Source organism: Bison bison, unplaced genomic scaffold (assembly GCF_000754665.1).
Source record: "Bison bison bison isolate TAMUID 2011002044 unplaced genomic scaffold, Bison_UMD1.0 scf7180017864333, whole genome shotgun sequence".
NCBI classification, from domain to species: Eukaryota; Metazoa; Chordata; class Mammalia; order Artiodactyla; family Bovidae; genus Bison; species Bison bison.
Genome location: NW_011494905.1, coordinates 286,704 through 307,682, shown reverse-complemented (window position 1 = coordinate 307,682; position 20,979 = coordinate 286,704). Strand labels below are relative to the sequence as shown.

Here is a 20,979-nt window from a genome sequence, read left to right as displayed (position 1 = left end):
CGGACACGACTGAGCGACTTCACTTTGACTTTTCACTTTTATGCATTGGAGAAGGAAATGGCAACCCACTCCAGTATTCTTGCCTAGAGAATCCCAGGGATGGGAGAGCCTGGTGGGCTGCCGTCTATGGGGTCACACAGGGTCGGACACGATTGAAGCGACTTAGCAGCAGCAGCAATACAAAATAAAAAGTTAAAAAAAAAAAATTCCTGTTCTTTGTGAATCTATTAGTATTTAGGGGTATATTAGTATTTTGGCCTATAACCATGAGACTGTTCCCATATTTGTTTTGCTGAAATATCTGCTTTCTAAAATACAGGATTCACAATGTTATTTTTCCTCATGAGATGTTATTATAACCTTTAAAATAATGAGATAATTTTTCTATCAGTAGTTTATCCCTTCTACTTCCCCAATCATTGATAAAAAGTAAATTCAGAATAATGATTCCCACCACTGTTATCTTTACTGCCTATGAGGCTAAGTGATTAATAAATCAAAATTTTATTAGATATTCTTTTAGCAGAATTAAACTTCTGACAAATATCTAGGTGGTTAAAGAAAACATTACTACCATGATTTGTTTCTCAGTAAATTTTAAAATCTGTTTTAGAAACCATCATCTACAGTCCCTGTCATGCTGATTCCTTAATATTTCTCTGTCAGAATATCACTTTTCATTCCTTTTTTCTTTTATAGCTCTCTACCAGGTTCTTCCCCAACAAAGTGGTTTCCACCTTATGTGTATATTCACACGCATGCCATGTGTACACACGCACACACACACACATCTTCCTCATTAACCCCTCTAAGCATGCCCTATTGGATGTTCCTTTTCACCAAAGTACACCTTCCAACAACCAGAGTTCTTACATGAATACCATCCTACCACTTCTTGATAACAGATATTCTCTTGTTAAAATGCTGAGTTTGCTTTTCTCTATATACTGTACTGATATACAAAATCATTTATATACCAGGTACTATTCCTAAATAGTTCTGTCCCCAAATGCTTTCTCTCTGCCATATGTTTTCCTCCTAGCTTATCTATTTCTATAACCTTATATAAGCTCCTTTCTCTTCTTCACTACAAATTCAGTGAGCCACAAGGTAATAAATGTTACTTTGCTAGAAGCCCACTACTATGGCATTCAATAGTACAGTTCAGGAAACCAAATCCTGCTCTGATACCCTCCAACTGTTCACTGCCGTATCTACTCTTGTCTTCCAAAGTTAAGAGCATCAAATGCAAACATAAAAACATATGAGCTGTGTCTGCTCCTCCAACTCCAAAACCCTATATTTCTTCTAAATATGTCCAGTAATGTGCATAAGAAAAGTTATTTTGACTAGACTATTAACTTCAAGATAACAAGGAGCGCACATCTTTTGCACACTATCGTCCAGTGCCTAGAACATATTAGACCAGAGGCTGCACACTTTGACCCATGGGCCAAGTCCTGTCCACAGCCTGTTTTTGAATGGCTCCCAGCTACGAATGGTTTTTACATTTCTAAAGTGTTGTTTAAAAACAAGTAAAAAAAAAAAATCACATGGATGAACGTGTGACAGGGACCATATGTACCCCACAAAGCTTAAATTTTACCATCTGGCCCTTTTTAGAAAATGTTTGCTGACTGCTATACCAGACCCTCAAATATTTGTTGAGAGAGGAGACAGGGGGAGGGGAGCAAGACCTCAGAGTGAAGAAGAAGAAACAGATTCCCAACAAATATACTTTGAGATGATTGCAAATGGTAAATACTCTCATAATAAACACTGTGCAGATCTTTAAATCATTCCTTGACTTCTATTTTCAGAGTTTCAAGAGAAACTGAAGGTTTTTTATTAGTATATTTAAGAGATCATAATTTTTTGGCAATGTACCTATTCTTGAATCACAGGTGCTCCTAAGAGAACTAAATTTAAACCTTGGTAGTCCACTTGTCCAACAAGTCAACAGAAGTGTTAGTCATCAGCAAGGTGTAAGGCATCAATTCACAGGTATGCACCCTCATACACACATCTGTTCCTTCCATGAAGCACCAAGTACCTAAGCACTGACACCCCACAACATTTTACTCATCTGTTCCCATGTGTCTGTACACCTGTTACTTCAAATTTTAATAACTGAGATGTTCCACAAACCCTGTAATAAATCTCTGAATACTGAAAAATGTTTAAGCAAAAGATGAAAGTTCCATTCTCAAATAATATCAAAGACCAGTACTAGACCTGTTCATAGTAATGTCTATTAGAAGCACTTGCAAATGTGTACCTGAAAATGTTGCTCCATCACTTGGATTTTTCCCTGGTCTGGGCACTTTTTTAGAGCTCGGTCTGCATAATGCAATAGGATTTCTACCATCTGGAAGGAAAACAGTAATTAAAATATGTCTCTAAAGCTTTGTAATACTTAATATATGTCATCTTAATATATATGATCTTAAATAATACAGAATCAGGCTTGGCTATTTTATGAAAAAATACAATTTAAAATTTTAGTGGCTTTATTTCCCCATTTTTTAACCCCAGCCTAATTTCTTTCAGGCTCAGGGTTAGTACCAATTTGTTAATCTTTCCTAATAAATACCTCCAGGTTCCAGATGGCATTAGTGTGAAATAAAAATGAAATAAAATGTTGACGTTTACCTCTTCAGTTATCCTCTACATAGATCTTTCCCTAAAGAACACATACAGGCAATTCTTCCTACCAGAAACTAAGAGAATCATTTATAAGTCTTTGGAATGACCAGTTTCTGTATATGTTTTCTAAATGTTTATACTAATTTGGAATCTAATTTTTACCAATGCATTTGCACAATAAATAGGGGGAGGAATGACAACAGTAAATGAATTCAGGCAAGCCTAGACTAGGAAAACAAAGCTAGTATTAAATATTAACATTAGCCATATTAATGCTAATTAACAGCTTAAAGCTCAACATTCAGAAAACAAAGATCATGGCATCCAGTCCCATCACTTCATGGCAAACAGACATGGAAACAGTGGCAGACTTTATTTTTGGGGGCTCCAAAATCACTGCAGATGGTGACTGCAGCCATGAAATTAAAACACAATTACTCCTTGGAAGAAAAGTTATGACCAACCTAGACAGCATATTGAAAAGCAGAGACATTACTTTGCCAACAAAGATAAGTCTAGTCAAGGCTATAGTTTTTCCAGTAGTCATGTATGGATGTCAGAGTCAGACTATAAAGAAAGCTGAGCCCCGAAGAATTGATGCTTTTGACCTGTGGGGTTGGAGAAGACTCTTGAGAGTCCCTTTGACTGCAAGGAGACCTAACCAGTCCATCCTAAAGGAAATCAGTCCTGGGTGTTCATTGGAAGGACTAATATTGAAGCTGAAACTCCAATACTTTGGCCACCTGATGCGAAGAGCTGACTCATTTGAAAAGACCCTGATGCTGGGAAAGATTGAGGGCAGGAGGATAAGGGGACGACAGAGGATGAGATGGTTGGATGGCCATCACCGACTCAATGGACATGAGTTTGGGTAAACTCCAGGAGTTGTTGATGGACAGAACGTGCTGTGGTTCATGGGGTTACAAAGAATCGGACATGACTGAGAGACTGAACTGAACAATAATAATAAACATCAGCCATCTTTGCTACCTCAGGCAATACAAATATTTGCACATATAGTATTTCTCATTATTACTTATCAGTTTATAACAAATGTCAGCATCCTATGGGCTACAATAAGTTCAGAAACAATCCAGATCCCTGGGTTTTCTTCTTCCTCCTGTCTGCTGTCTTCTGGCTATTTCACTATTTATAATCTTCATTAAAGAGTGAGCAAGGGAAAAAAGAAAAGGCGCTAAGAAGGAATTTACAAAAGCATTCACAGTAACAACCAAGGAATTATCATCTGATTTGCTTTTTTATACACTCTCTTCTTGACTGTAGTCATTTACCTAATCACGTCCAAGATGTACCCCAGTAAAAACCCTATTAAAATACTCACCCGATCTGCAACAATAGCCTTTCGCTTACTGGCATCCCCTGATAACCCTGCAGAGAAGCAAAACCCACATAAATCCGAAGTTAATCCACATCTTCAGGAGTGAAATTGCTCTGGTCTTCTATTGATAACCTATGCTAACAATAGATATAACAAATCTAGGTAACAAAATATTGGGTAATATGCCATAACAGGAACACCTCCCATCAACTGGCCCAGACAGCATGTCAGTGTACTTTCCTTTTGTTCTAACAGTTAAGTTTTCCTTATGAAATGAATTTTAAAAGTGACATTTAAAATTCTATATCCTGTATTTGTCATTAACCTTTTTTCCTGAAAATCTGTAAGGTCTGATAACATCTTGCTTATAAAACACTTGAACACTAAGTCAAAAGTATTCTGTGAATGATTAATATTATTCATTTTCTCTGCTCCAGAAAAGCAGTACCTACTACACCAGTGTTCTGTTGACTTACCTACTACTGCTTTTGCTTTTCCTTCATGGAAAGACCATGCCAGAGCCAAAGCTTCTGTAAGACAGTCTTGTTTCAAGAGGTGATCCACTCTCTAAAATGAATAAATGAGAGAAACCACACCCCTTTGTCTGACCAATCACCAGTAAAAATTCCTATTCTACCTAGTGTCTTTACAGAAGTTGTTGCTTATTAGCTAAAATTATAATAACCATGTGACTATCTTATTTCCAAGGAAAACAATTTCATAAAGCACTGGATAGTACAGTGACTGTATAAGTTGGTATAAGGAGCTACAGCCTAAACCTGAAAAGAGGAAACAGCTAGAATGTTGCTGGAGCAGAAACAGCTAATTGCCACAATATCCATTCAATCCCTCCTCCTTCATAACAAATTCCAAGTTTGTTTGAGATAGCAATAAACCGTTAGACAGCTAAAGGACATTTCTAAGACTCTCCTGTGGCCACCTGGGGCCATGTGACCAACTTCTGGCCAATGATAAGAGGAAGTGTTATTTGGACATTTCTGGATTGTGACCTTAAAAGGTCAGGGCCAGCCTTCTCTTCTGTTCCTCCGTAACAGCTGGAGCTCCGGCAGTTATACTGGAACATAAAATGACCTTGAGACTAGAATCCATACACAAGAAAGGTGACATTTTTTTTTTTTATATATATAGGGTAGTATGACAAAGACCATGGAGCTGCCATATTAGCCACAGACTGTGTACCTCCAGACTGCTGTTACTGCTGCTGAAAGATCTTTTATACCACTGGTATTTTGAATTTTCTATATACATAGCCAAACCTTATCAGGGAGTTGGTCAGTTTTATCAAATCAAGTATATGATAGAATGGCTTTGATGTACACTTCTGAAATTAAAAAGCACAAATCCAAATAATCTTTCTGCAAAGTCAAAAAATGCTAAGATGTGTGCAATTCAATAGTGCTAATATATAAAATTACTCTGAACTCACCTCCCTCCAGCTCCTCAGCATCATCACATAAACAGACTAGAAAACGAGAAGGAAATTAGACTTATCATCTCCAAGAGACTTACTTGAGAGACACATTTGTCTCAGTTCTACATCTCATTGTACATCTAAGTAAAAATATTTCATATTACACTTAAAAGTAAAGGGTCGTTCAAGAGCCCACATTAAAAAGTAAAACAGGGACTTCGCTGGCAGTCCAGTGGTTAACACTCCATGCTTCTACTGCAGGCAGGTTTGCTCCGTAGTTGGGGAACTAAGATCCTACATGCCATGTGACGTGGACAATAAAAAAAAAAGAGTACATCAAACATTTAAAAGTGAATAAGTCTATCCAAGGGGTTCATTCCATGGACAAAGAACGAAAATCCAGTCTCCCAACGTGCTAAGCTTTTCCATGCTAAGTTAAAAAAAAAACAAGGAGCAAACTGATAGACAACAAGCTTTAAAAAACAAAAACAAATTAATAAACAAAAAGTTAAAAAAACAAAAGGGACAAATTGATATACAAAAAGTTCCTATTCTAAGTCAAATATCTCAATGCATTTTATTAATAATATACCCTAAGCTGATCTAGGGCTTCCCAGGTGGTACAGTGGTAAAGAATCCGCCTGCCAAATGCGGATTCAGTTCCTGGGTTGAGAAGATCCCCTAGAGGAGGGAATGGCAACCCCACTCCAGTATTCTTGCCTGGGAAATCCCATGGACATAGGAGCCTGGCGGGCTACAGTCTATGGGGTCGCAAGGAGTTGGACACAATCGAGCGAGTGAACACAAGCTGATCTAAGCTAAAGCACATCTTAATTACATGACAAAAATATATAATAGAGTTATCTTCCTGGTCATGAAAACATAATTGTGAAGGAAGATTGAGAAAGTATACCTCTGAATAAAGAAAATACGCATCCTATTATTAACCAGAACCTAAACAAAGGTAAAAATATAGTATGTCTAAAAGTAGAGGAAATTAATTAGTTGTGCAGTACAGAGAACTATATTCACTATCTTCTAATAACCTATAATAAAACTAAGGGGCAATCTTTTAAAAAATTAGTTAAACATCATGATCATCTAACCCTTCAAAGTTTTCAATTACTGCTGATCAGTATTCACTTTGTAATGTACTGCTGTCTTTACCAGCAACCTCCTTCAGCCCCAACTCTCCTGACACAAACGCACACCAAGTCACAAAGTGGAAGAACTTACTTTTGTTCCCAAATAAAAGATCTGACCACCATAGCTACTTATGGATTGATAGCAAGCCTTCTCTCCAACCAAAGCCTAAAAAAAAAAATTTAAAGGTAAAACACTACATGCATTAGAAGTCTCAAATTTTCAAGAATGTAGAATACAGAGACAATATAGTTTCATCCTGTAAGTGAGGGGGGGGAAAATGTCAGTCCAGTGCCACTCTGTCTGTGGAAGTGGCAGAAAAGACAAAGTGCAGAAAGTAGTTCTCTGCTTGTATATGGTCTTTTTATCTTTCAGAGAAATGCAAAAAACGGAGGAACATGGCAACTTCTAAACCCGAAGAAAAACTTGCAACCTGCCCACTACCGGATGACAGGCAATCACTGCTTCTGTCAAAGAATAGGGCTAATTGAAATGATACCTCCAAGTTCTTTGAAATAAATATCAACAAAAAACGCAAAAGTAAACAGGAAGATGAAGCAGTGCAGTATATGAAAGTCAGCACAGCCCAGCAAATAGAAACAAGACTTACTGCCTGACAAATCTGGGTTGCAAATTTAGGCTCTGTCACCTACTAGGTGACAGAGTTTAAACAAGTTTCAAAGTTCTGACACTATGTTTTTCCATCTTTGAAAACCATGCAGTTTCTGAGAGGCTTAAATACAGTAGCATTTATAAATCTTCCAAAACAGACGTGGTCAAGAACTGATAACTAGTCATTTTTCTTACGAAATTATAAAAATATATACAAAGGTCGACAGAATAAAATAATGAACCCAATGTATCCAGTAACTAGCTTCATTAATTATAAGCTCAATCTTGTTTCATCTACAATTTCCACTGACTCCTTTATAGCACAGTAATAATTCTGAAATGAATCTCAGATTTGAACATCTCATTTACAAAAATTCAGTTTATGCATAATAAATCCTTTTTAACATAACCATAATTTCCTTGACAGACTTTTAAAAATTAACAATCATTCCTCAATATCAAATATCTGATCAGTGTTTGGATTTCAGATTGCCTCATAAATGTCAAACGTTACTGAGATTTTTATTCTTTGTTTCTACATTTCATTTGTTAAGTCAAGACTCAAATAAGGGCCACACACTGAAGCAGGCTGATACATCTCTTAAGAGTCAGTGTGCCTCTCTCTCTCACAGTCCTTTACTTTCCATGCAGTTTATTTGTTGAGGACACTGGAACACTTATTCATGTGAGTTTCCTACTATCTGAATTTTGCTAATGGCATCCCAGTGGAATCTTTTAACATGTTCCTCTGCTTCTATATTTCCTCTAGAAGATCAGAATCAGGGTTTTGCATTTTTTTTTAGTCTGGGTTTCTGGCAGTACCACTTTAAATTTAAGTACAATGTTAGTGCTAGGATTTTTGTAGATGTTCTTTTTAATCAAGCCGAAGAAGCTCCCTTCTACTTCTATTCCTAGTTTGCTAAGAATTTTATCAGAAACGGATACTGAATTTTGTGAAATGCTTTTTCTATGTTTTTTGAGATGGTATTATGACCTTTCTTTTACAATAAACTTAACATAGTGAATTACATTGACTTTTGAATGTTAAACCAGCCGGGTGTGACTTGGATAAATACCATTTGATAACGATTCCGCTTTTCATACATTGCTGATTTACTACTATTTTACAGATTTTTGCTTCTATGCTCATGAGGTCATCGGTCTGTATTATACTTTATTGCAATGTCTTCAGTTTTATTATCAGAGGTAAGCTGATATCATAAAAAGAATTATGTGCTCCCTTTTCCTCTATTTTTAAAAAGATTTTTATGTAAAATTGATATTTTTTCCTTTATTATAATAGACTTTACTAGTGAAGCTATCTAAGCCTGGATTTTCTTTGCAGGAAATCAAACTAACATACAACCCCTTAGATTTTTATTTCTTCTTGGTCAGCTTTAGTAATCTGTACCTTTCAAAGAATTTTTCCACTTCATCTAAAATTGTTTAATTTTTAGGCATAAAGTTATTTATCTTTTTAATATTTTCAGACTACACAGTGATTTTATCTCTCTCAGTATGATATTAGTAACTGCACCTTTTTTCTGAATTACTCTCATTAGTGTTTTATCTATTTATCTTTTAAAAAAACAAGTTTTATTTTCTTTGATTTTCTCTACTGTTTGTCCATTTCCTATTTAACTGATTTGTGTTCACTTTTGTTATTTCTTTTTAATATATTTCCAATTTATTTGCTCTTCTCTGTTTCTTTAAGATAGAGACTTAGGTTACAAATTTGAGATTTTTAAAAGTTATTTAAAGCTATAGTGAAAGTAAAAGTCACTCAGTCGTGTCCAACTCTTGGTGACCCCATGGACTATATAGTCCATGGAATTCTCCAGGTCAGAATACTGGAGTGTGTAGCCATTCCCTTCTCCAGGGGATCTTCCCAACCCAGGTATCCAACCCAGGTCTCCCTATTGCAGGCGGATTCTTTACCAACTGAGCCACCAGGGAAGCCCAAGAATACTGGAATGGGTAGCCTATTCCTTCTCCAGGGGATCTTCCTGACCCAGGAATCAACCTGGGTTCTCCTACATTGCAGGTGGATTCTTTACCAGCTGAGCTACCAGGGAAGCCCATTTAAAGCTATAAATTACCCTCAAATAGACTTATAGACTCCAGATTTTTTTTTACATTAATTTACAATGTTGTGTTAGTTTAAGTGTACAGCAAAGTGATTCAGTTATTTTACATATATACATTCTTTTTCAGATTCTTTTCCCTTATAGATTATTATAAAATATTGAATACAGTTCCCTGTGCTATACAGTAGGTCCCTGTTGGTTACCTATTTTAGATATAGTAGTGTGCATATATTAATCCCAAATTCCTAATTATCCCTCCCCGCTCTCTCCTTTGGTAACCATGTTTGTTTTCCTATGTCTATGAGCCTGTTTCTGTTTTTGTAAATAAATTTATTTGCATCTTTTTTTTTAATTCCACATATGAGTTATATCATATGATATTGGTCTTTCTCTGGTTTACTTTAGTATGATAATCTCTAGGTACATTTATATTGCTGTATCTGGTATTCTTATAGCTGAGTAATATTCCACTGTGTGTCTGTGTGTGTATATATATACACCACATCTTCTTTATCCATTCATCTATCGATGAACATTTAGGTTGCTTCCATGTACACACAACACGTCGTGGCTATTGTAAACAGTGCTATGAACATTAGACTGCATGTATCTTTTTGAATGATAGTTTTTTCTGGATATATGTCCAGCAGTGGATTGATGGATCATATGGTAACTCTATTTTTACCATTTTAAGGAACCTCCATATTGTTCTCCATAGTGACTGGACCAATGTACATTTCCACCAACAGTGCAGGAGGGTTCCTTTTTCTCTAACTCTCTCCAGCATTGATTATTTGCAGATGCTTGAATGCTAGCCATTCTGACTGGTGTGAGGTGATACCTCGTGTTGTTTCGATTTGCATTTCTCTAATAATGAGCAATCTTTCATGTACCTATGAGCCATCTGTGTGTCTTCTTTGGAGAAATGTCTTTTTAGATCTTCTGCTTTGTTTTGTGTAAAAATGCTGAGCTGTATGAGCTGTCTAAGACCACAGATTTTTATATGCTGCATTTTCACTTTCATTTAGTTCAAAATATATTATAACTTCCTTTGAGATTTCTTCTTTGACTTATGGGTTATTTATAAAGGTGCTACTTAATTTCCAAATATTTGCATTTTCTCCAGATTTACCCTGATGATTCTTTCAACAATTTACTGTTCTTTGCTTTATGGCCTAGCATATAATTTATTGGATGCTCCATCTGCACTTGAGAAAGTTTGTAACTTACTTTTGCTGGGTGGAATATTCTACAAATATCAGTTATATCAAGTTGGTCAATAATTCTTTTTAAGTCTTCTGTATACCCTTGATGGTTTTCTGTCTGCTTATTCTATTAATTACTAATAAAGGAGTTTTGAATTTTGCAAACTCTAATTGTGGATTTGTCTGTTTCTCCTTTTAGATTTGTTATTGTCTCATATATTTTGAAGGTCTGTTACTGGGTGCTTAAGCCTTTAAGATTATTATGACTTCTTGATGAATTAATTTTTTTATCAATTTGAAATTTCTCTTTATCTCTGGCAATATTGCCTACTCAGAAATCTACTTAATCTGATATTAAAATAGCTATTCTTAGTATTTGCACAATATGTCTTTTTCTTTCTTCTTACTTTTAACTTATCTATGACTTTGTATTTAATAAGAGCTTTTTGTAGACAGCATAGAGTTGGTCCTGCTTTTTTTTTAAATCCAGTATGACAATCCCTGCCTTTCAACTGAAATGTTTAGACATCTTCCATTTTCTATAATTATTGATACAGTTGGATTTAGATTATTTTATTGTTTTCCACCTGTACTACCTCTTCTTTTTTTATGCTTCATTGAATATTTTTTAACATCCAGTTTTTTGCTACTATTGACTTATAAAGGGATACTTTTTCAGTGACTACTCTAGTGTTTATAATATGCAGCTTTAACTAATCTCAGTGTACATTTACATAATATACAATTTGATGTATAATGTTAAGAACTTTACAGTACTATACTTCCTTCTCCCCACTCCCTGCTATGTACTATTTCCGTCATCCTATTACTTCTGCATAGCATTAAGTATGTACCACAAAATACCATTACTTTTGTTTTAAACAGTCAACTTCTTTTGTTAAATGACAATATTAAGGTTTACATACCATAAAATTCACTCATTAAGTATACAATAACATTTTGGTAAATGTACAGTTGTTCAACCATCGCCAAAATCCAATTTCAGAATATTTCCATCACTCCACAAAGGTAACTTTTACCCACTTCCAGTCAATTCTCATTCCCACTCTTAGTTCCAGTTCTATTAATCTAATCTGTCTCTATAAATTTACCTTTTCTGGACATTTCATATAAACAGAATCAAACAATACATGGTCTTTCCATATGGCTTCTTTCACTTAACACAGTATTTCTGGGGTTCATCCATGTTGTAACATGTGTCAATAGTTCATTTTTTAAATTGAGGAATAGCATTCTACTACATGGACATGCCACATTTTGCTTATCCATTTATCAGCTGATGGACATTTTGACTGTTTTGACTTTTTAGCTATTATGAATAATACTGCTATGAACATCTGTGTACAAGTGTTTTTGTGGCAATACGGCTTCATTCCTCTTGAGTAGCTAGCTAGGAATAGAACTGCTCTATCACATGGAATCTTTAATATTTTGAGGAACTGCCAAAATGTTTTCTACAGTGACTGCACCACGTCCAACAAGCAAAATATGAATGTTCCAATTTTTCTGCATTGTAGTCAACAGTTGTTATTGTCTCTTTTTGATTACAGCTATCCTGGGAGGCATGAAGTGGTAACTCATTGTGATTCTGATTTGCATTTCCATAATGATTAATGATGTTGAATATCCTGTCATCTGCTTTTTGGCCATTTGGTGTATCTTCTCTGGAGACTACTGCAGATTATGGCAGATGAGAAATCTGCTCTTACACTTATTGCTGATCCTCTGCATTTAATGTGTCTTTTTCCTCTGCCTGCTCTAATATTTCCTCTTTCCAATTCATTTGAATCAATCTGTTCATTTTACTTGTGTTTGGGTTCACTGAGCTTCTTGAAATTCTGAGTTTATTGTTTTGGAAAGTTTTTGACCATTATTTCTTCTAATTTTTTCTCTCCTCTCCTTCAGAGATTTCTACTACACATTAGGCTACTTCATGCTACCTCACTGGTCACTAACACTTTTTTTTTTTTCTTAATTTTTTTTCTGTTTCATTTTGGATAGATTCTATTGTTCTATTTTCAAGTTCACTAATATCTTGAAAATGACTGTTTTTGTTTTTTGGTTTTTTTCCGTGATTTTTCTTTTTCCCCAGACAGGAGAGCAAATCCAGTCCCCACTATTCCATCATGGCTGAAAGCACAAGTTCAAAGTCTATCAGTGTTTTTAATAATCACTCAGACTGCCACCACCACCACTATGCCACAGTTGCCAGGAGTCAGGGAGAGCTGATTTGGGGGCTTCCCTGGTGGCTAAGACGGAAAAGAATCTGCTTTCCATGTGGGAGACCCAGGTTTGATCCCTGGGTCAGGAAGATCCCCTGGAGAAGGAAATGGCTACCCACTCCAGTATTCTTGCCAGGGAAATTCCACAGACAGAGGAGCCTGGTAGGCTACAGTCCATGAGGTCACAAAGAGTCAGATGACCGAGTGACTGACACTTTTACACTTCCAGACAAAAGAAACTAAGTGTGGGACAGTAATTATTCTTAACCTAGTGAATTCTATTGAATTACCATTTCTTCTTCTGGATTTTCCTAGTTTCTAAATTCTGAAAATACTGGAAAACTCTTCCACATATATTTATGCTCTGAAGTTCTAATATCTCAGGGAGATTTGAGCAATGGCTAGATACTATGCTGGAGACACTCATAAATAAGACCTTCACTACTATTTTTTTCCAAGAAATTATACAGAGAAGCTCCACAAGAGTCTAAATTTCCTGCTTAAATATTACTGACTTAGGAAACATGAGATGACAATTTCAAGTAATTTAACTATAAACTACATATGTAAATGGGCTTCCCTGGTGCCACTAGTGGTTAAGAGTGAAGTGAAAGTTGCTTCATCCTGTCCAACTCTTTGTGATCCCATGGACTATACAGTCCATGGAATTCTCTAGGCCAGAATACTAGAGTGGGTAGCTTTTCCCTTCTTCAGGGGATCTTCCCAACCCAGGGATTGAACCCAGGTATTCTGCATTGCAGGTGGATTCTTTATCAGCTGAGCCACAGGGGAAGCCCAAGAATACTGAAGTGGGTAACCTATCCCATCTCCAGTGGATCTTCCCGACCCAGGAATCGAACTGGACCCCCCTGCCAATGCAGGAAACATAAGAGATGTGGGTTGGGAAGATCCCCTGGAGGAGGGCATGGCAACCCACTTCAGTATTCTTGCCTGGACAATCCCAGGGACAGAGGAGCCTGGCAGGCTACAATCCATAGGGTCGGAAAGACTTGGCACACACACCTGTATAAACTGCTAAATGCCATTGTCATTGCTTAAAATATAGTAAAATTAATACTAAAATAACTTTTAGGTCTTCCTTATCTGCAGACTCCTACATTTCATCTATCTCCCATTCCTAAAGAATTTTTCTCTCAAAGCTCTCTTTGCCTTTCAATGACCAGAGTCTTCATACCTGTTCAAGTCTTTAGCAATTATCCATATACTTCCAAAGCCTTACAAGCTACTTGTCTCTGTAGTCTTTAGTTCCTTAAATCTATCAGGTTTGTTGTCACCATATAAAACTTTCTAAAATATCTTGCTTTTACAATTTCTCTCTTATGAACTTTAAATTTCACTTCATTATTTTTAGTATAAAAGTTAAAATTCTTTGGTATTAGTCACATTTCTGAATAGAAGGTAACAGGAATTATTGTTTTAATTCACATTCTTGAATACTTACAAATAAATTCACATCCACTTTAACCTAGTTAGTGGTTTTCAAAGAAACATCAAGACATACAGATAACTCCTCAGAATTCTTAAAATAAAGCAACAACAAAATATCAAGTTTATCAAAACAATACTAAAATAATGGATTACCCTTACCAGTGCCTGGCTCACGTTTCCTCCAGTGGCTAGTGATTTGAAATGGCTGCTATTATAGACCAACTGAACTTCTGAGATCTCCACTGTTTCCAGTTCCTCCTGAGTTTGCCGATCAATCACATGCAACTTCTCTACACTGTCCAAGAGCACAATTGTGCGTGAGTTTATCCACTGTAATTCAAGCACACAGAAACACAAGAGTGAGGCCCATCCCACATCACCATCCAGGACGAGAAGAAAGCTTGGCCACTCAGTTAAATGACGTTGAGGACCTTAACCATTTAATCAATCAGGTGATGACAACACAATCACAGCAAGAACTACTCAGTACCAGCCCAAAGAACAGCAGGTACACAGCATACAGTTCTGATGGTATTAAAGTGATTCATAATGTAAAAGAAGGCTAACTAAGAGCCTTAATAGATATTATCAGATAAACTGTTTTTTATCAAAATTTTTTAAAGGTAGTACATTGACACAATAACTTAAAAGTGACCAACTTTGCATTTCCAGTGTTTCTGACATTAATCAAACAAAATGGCGAACCCTCATAAACCTAGCTGGTCAAAGAATGATCATTAGCATTTAAGTATTACATATTTTAAAATGGAAACTATTTTAAAAATATATATTTCCTTCACCTACAAATTATAGCAGAGTTCTTTGCTCTATTTCTGTATATAGTCTGAATATTTGTTAATAAGTACTATTACAATTTTTAAAGTAATAATAATGTTAAAATCTGCTAAAGGATGTCATTTTGATTAAATTTCTTGGGTTATATATAAAATTTATTTTCAAAATATTTTTTGAAAATTCTCAATTCCTCCCCAAGAAATAAATGAAGTCTTAAAATCTGCACAATTAGAATTCTAAATTAGCCAGAACAAAGTATTTCCCCTACACTTTCTCTGATATTAGTTTTGGTTTATTTATATGATCTCTTCCCATCTCAGAAATTATTTGCATAATCAAATAACAATCAAAAACAATCAAGTTGAAAATGGATCAATTTTTCTATTTTAACTATGCTACATGTATATATACTTTATCAGTGTAGTGGCTGCCATAAGGGAAGGGTTTGGTTTTTCAAAAAAACATTGTCTCTCAGAAAACAGAGTTTGACACTCAAACCCTTTACAAAGAACTTTTGTAATGTGCTCTCTTGATCACTTTGAGAAACAAAGTACCATTCAGAAAGACACATTATTTAGTCTTCTACAAACTTAGTGCTAGCTTTTACAGGCTTTCAAAGGTCACCTGGTTAAGAGAAAGAATGACCAAGAATGTTAGCATGTTTAGCAATTATTCTTGGGATTAGACTCTCACTATTTTAATTGTTGACATGTTGTAAACAAGCCTTTTAAAGGTAACTTACAAAGCAATGTGGTTAGGGGTCACATCATAAACATGTCACAGGACAAATGAAAAACACCCACTGTCCTACTATTAGAATGGCTACTTGTGGTTGGGAAATTTTTTCCAGGGACAGAATCATACGCAGATGTTTAGAGATGTACCTCAAACATCTTAAATGCAAGTGACGATGATGAATTCTAGACAAATATGTCAGACAGTTCCACAAGGGATTCTGGTAATGACAAAACACTGAAGTCTAATACACATGGGAAGAGGTTGAACAAAATTATTTCATGAAATGTATATGGGAAAACAGTGTTATTTCTAAATCAAGTTTGTAAGATTTAAAAAGCAATGTGCAACTAAATTAATAAATCATCTATTTTAAAAATTGATATGAAAGGAAATCATCTTTTTTTTTTAAAACCCAAAGGTTGCTTAGGACCGAAATGCATGGTAGAGAGAGAACTCTGCAAAGTTTTTAGCCACAAGAAAATAGTATCTCCTGAACCAATAAGGACATACTCAGAAGTACCAAAATGTGTTTACAAAGAAAGCCTGGCAATGATCCTGAAGAAATTATTCTGATCTACCCTTTGAGCTATTCAAGATATTAAAGAAAACTTTTGGTGATCTTGCCAGTGTTCAGCGGGCTGAAGGACAATAAAAATAATATGTGGCATCACACCAATGTCAAGACTTTTTTCAGTACAAGCAGGACTTCACTTCTGTCCACATTTTATATGATCCTAAAGGTCATGGTACTCTTGCCTGGAAAATCCCATGGACAGAGGAGCCTGGTAGGCTGCAGTCCATGGGGTCGCTAAGAGTTGGACATGACTGAGTGACTTCACTTTCACTTTTCACTTTCATGCACTGGAGGAGGAAATGGCAACCCACTCCAGTGTTCTTGCCTGGAGAATCCCAGGGACAGTGGGGCCTGGTGGGCTGCCATCTATGGGGTTGCACAGAGTCAGACACGACTGAAGCGACTTAGCAGCAACAGCAGCAAAGATCATGGTTTATGGCAAAAATCCTGGGAGCCTTAACATAACATGGACTCAAAACAATTACATAAAGTAAATGGGGGTATTTCGTTTCAATAATACTCACAGTAAAGTTGATGAGGTCATAGTATAGGTGAAGATGCTTTTGCTTAGTAACATGTATCGCTCCAGATTCGTCTCTCTTAACCTGATGATGAAATAAAAACAACCTGAATATCAGCTACTGTTTGAGACACTTTAAAAGTTTCTCACCTAGTCAATCCACCTAGAACATGATTTCCATTCAGAATATGGGTAAAACAAATACTGATAACTAAAGTAACTATTAAACAAATGAAATAAATCACTCACAAGTGTATGTAGTATATCTGGTATAATCCATGGTATACCTGGTCAGTGGTCAAGCTGTCTGTTTAGGCATACCATTGTTTTAAATGCACTTCACTTTATTGTGCTTCCAGATATTGTGTGTTTTACAAACTGTGGCAGCCTTGCATCAATCTATTGACACCATTTTTCCAACAACATTTGCTCACTTGCTTCCTGTCTCTGTGTCACATTTTGGTAATTTTTGCAGTAGTTCAAACTTTTTCAGTATTATTTGTTATAGTAATCCGTGATTAGTGATCTTTGATGTTACTATTGTAATTGTTTTGGCTTTTTCTAAGCAATGAAGTATTTTTTTTTTTTCAACAAGGTAATGATTGAAATCTAAGACTAATCTCTCAAGTTATGAATTTTGGTTCTATTGGTAAATCAGAAGCTTCTGGCTGAAGTATTTTTTAATTAAGGTATGTACACTGCTTTTTTTCAGAGATAATAACACACTTAAAAGACTACAATATAGTGCAAACATAACTTTTCTATGCCCTGGGAAACCAATCAACTTATGTAACTCACTGCACTGCAGTATTTGCTTTATTGCAGTGGTCTGAAACAGAAACCAATAATATCCCCAGGGTATGCATGTACTGGCAAATGTAATATTCACTCTGTTATACTCAGAACAAACTAACTTCATCACATCAATAACTGTATTTAGCCAGAGTTAAAGCATAAAATAGGATTAGTGGCATGGTGTAAAAAAAAGTAAAACAAAAGTACATTAAAAGGAAAATAAGGTGCTGCAGTTACCAAAACTAGGCTTTTCTGAAATATGATACCGTTGCTGCTGCTAAGTCGCTTCAGTCGTGTGCGACTCTGTGCGACCCCATAGACAGCAGGCCAGCAGGCTCCCCCGTCCCTGGGATTCTCCAGGCAAGAACACTGGAGTGGGCTGCCATTTCCTTCTCCAATGCATGAACTAGTATAGCTCAAACAGCCCGAAATTTCCCAGAACTTCAAGTGTTACTATTTTATTTATATATGCATATGTATACACTCTATAATCTTCATCTGTCCTTATCATTTGTTCTATTTCTGCTCCAAGGCGACAGAGCACTGAAGAAGACAGACACAATATAGTGACCTGCCTGAAATAGAACAGGACATCATCAATTCCAGTGTAATACCAATACCAAAGAGAGATCAAAGAAGACTGAAGGCAAGGCCACCATATACGTAAGAAGTGATGTCCTAAAGCCTCTCCTCCTCCGTCTTTTGTGTGATGCCATACTGTTCTATTTCCCCACCTACCTCCACATGCCTTTATAGGATCCTCCTTTCTATTGCCTTTGTTGTCCTTTTCCTTACACGAGTGTCCACCAACATTATGGATGCTCTTGCTTTTGATTTACACAGCTTCAACTACCTTCTCGATCCTGGAATTTTCATTTGCACCCCAGACCTGGATTGCCAGTCTGCCCAGAGAACATTCCCTAATATACCACTCAAGTCTCACCTTCACTTTCAACCCAACACTATCCTTCCTGAACCCTAACTCTTTGAATACGTCATGCTCCTAAAATACAAAGCCAGAAATGCAATGTTTTATGTCCTTCAGTCCCCATGAAAAACCTTGTCTTTCCTTCAAAATGCCATCCCTAACTCTCACTGCACCCATCCTTGTCTAAAGACCTCACTTGCTTTATTACAAGAGCAAAACCCTTCATTTCCCTCCAACCTCCTATAATCTGTTCTTTTTGCTATATCTACAGTGCTATTCCTAAAATGTCACTTTAATCGTATCACTTTAATTACCTAAGAACCTGTGATGGTTTCCCCTTACCAATCTAGGGCAATTATTATACAATCTAGATCAGAGGTTAGCAAACTTTTTCTGTAAAAGGCCATACAGTAAATATTTTGGGATCTGCAGAGCATACAATCTCTGTCATAACTACTCAACTCTGCCACTGTTGAGTTTTGCACTATTGTGCAAAAGCAGCCATAAATAAGACATAACCAAATGGGCATGAAATAAAACTTCACAAAATCAAGTAGCCAGCCAGGTCTGGCCCACAGGCCACAGTTTGCCAATCTCTAATCTAGATCCATCCATATATTCAACTTTATTTTCAACAATAAGCTTCTCCCTGTTATTAATTGTAACACTTGTTACTGGCCTTCTATATACTTAAGTACTATCCTAGTACTTGGAATACAGCAGTAGGGTTGGTTTTAGACTTATGGTGCTTTCAGTCTAGTGATGAAGAAAAATGTTAAATAAGGAATTTTAGAAGTGCTGAATGTTATAAAAGAAGGTATTATGGATGTTTGTAGTGGGAAATGCTAACTGAGATCAGTAGGTCAGGGAAGGCAATGCTAATCATGAGCTAGGATACTGTTGAAGAGAGCACAGAGCTTTCCTGGCAGAGACGTTGGCATATGCAAAGACACCAAGGCCAAAAACATGGAAGCATCCTAAATGTCCATCAATAGATGAATGGATAAAGATGTGGTACATAAATACAATGCAGTGTTACTCAGCCACAAGGAGAATGAAACAATGCCTTTGCAGCACCGTGGATGGACCTGGAGACTGTCATACTAAGCAAATCAGACAGAGAAAGACAAATACATGATATCGCTCACATGTGGAATCTAAAAAAATGGTACAAGTGAACTTATTTACAAAACTGAAACAGGCTCACAGACATGGAAACAGACTTATGGTTACCACGGGGAAAGAGGGAATGGGATAAATTAGGAGTTTGGGATAAGCAGATACAAACTATTATAGATAAAAGATAAACAGCAAGGTCCTACTGTAAGGCACAGGAAATTATATTCAATATCTCATAATATCTACAATGGAAAAGCTGGAAAAGAATATATATATATATATAAACTGAATCCCTTTGCTATACACCAGAAACTAACTCAATACTGTCAATCAACTATATATGTCAATTTAAAAAAGAAATAAAAAGACACTGAGGCAAAAGACTAGTTAGGAAGCTATTTCAGAGCCTGGGTTAGAAATGCCTGTGGTTTAGGCTAGGGAAGCAGCAAGAGGTGAGACAAAAAAGGAAGTAAATTAGAGTCAGCAGAATGTGTGATGGAGCAGGAATAGAGAGAAAAATGCAACTAAAAGACAACTCCTATATCTCAGGCTGGAGAAACTAGGTGGACAGTGAGGCACTTGCTTCACTGAGCTACGAAACTCAAGAAGAGATTCCACAGGCACATTCTTATCTCTGTGTCTTCAGTTCAGCTTATTTTCCCCAATATGTATATCCACCCCTCCTGTAGTATTTGCCCTGTACCCTTCATAAAGTCTTCCACAGCCTCTCTAATCCATACAAATCTCTTCATACTCTGAACTTACATCAAGTTTTAAATTCTCATCACATAGTAGAGTCCTTAAACTGTCCTCGCTAGTAGCAGGGAACATACTGGTTTTGCCTTTCAAACCATATTTTAACCTATTTTAAAGAAGAAATTAAGTTTTATACGTCCTCCAATTGCCTCGTGTCCACTATAATGTAAAGGACATAGTAGGTGCTCAATGATACTTGCTTTCTAATAAACACACTACATGTAGGTAGGTAAGCCATTAATGAACTGGACATGGACAACAGAGTGGTTCCAAATAGGAAAAGGAGTTCGTCAAGGCTGTATATTGTCACCCTGTTTATTTAACTTATATGCAGAGTACATCATGAGAAATGCTGGGCTGGAAGAAGCACAAGCTGGAATCAGGATTGCTGGGAGAAATATCAATCACCTCAGATATGCAGATGACATCACCCTTATGGCAGAAAGTGAAGAGGAACTAAAAAGCCTCTTGATGAAAGTGAAAGTGGAGAGTGAAAAAGTTGGCTTAAAGCTCAACATTCAGAAAACGAAGATCATGGCATCTGGTCCCACCACTTCATGGGAAATAGATGGGGAAACAGTGGAAACAGTGTCAGACT

The 20,979-nt window shown here is 36.3% G+C and overlaps 1 protein-coding gene across 4 annotated transcripts in view; it reads right to left on the bottom strand.

Annotated features, from left to right (window-relative positions):
• VPS8 (vacuolar protein sorting 8 homolog (S. cerevisiae)) overlaps window positions 1-20,979 on the bottom strand; it is a 302,860-nt gene that overhangs the window by 237,170 nt on the left and 44,711 nt on the right. For all 4 annotated transcript variants that reach the window (XM_010853860.1, XM_010853862.1, XM_010853861.1 and 1 more), the window contains 7 exons: window positions 16,788-16,868; window positions 14,316-14,486; window positions 6,654-6,728; window positions 5,433-5,468; window positions 4,462-4,552; window positions 3,989-4,035; window positions 2,279-2,368 (listed from right to left, as the gene is read on the bottom strand). In XM_010853860.1, the coding sequence (XP_010852162.1) occupies window positions 2,279-2,368; window positions 3,989-4,035; window positions 4,462-4,552; window positions 5,433-5,468; window positions 6,654-6,728; window positions 14,316-14,486; window positions 16,788-16,868 (591 nt within the window). The remainder of the gene's footprint in view (window positions 1-2,278; window positions 2,369-3,988; window positions 4,036-4,461; window positions 4,553-5,432; window positions 5,469-6,653; window positions 6,729-14,315; window positions 14,487-16,787; window positions 16,869-20,979) is intronic.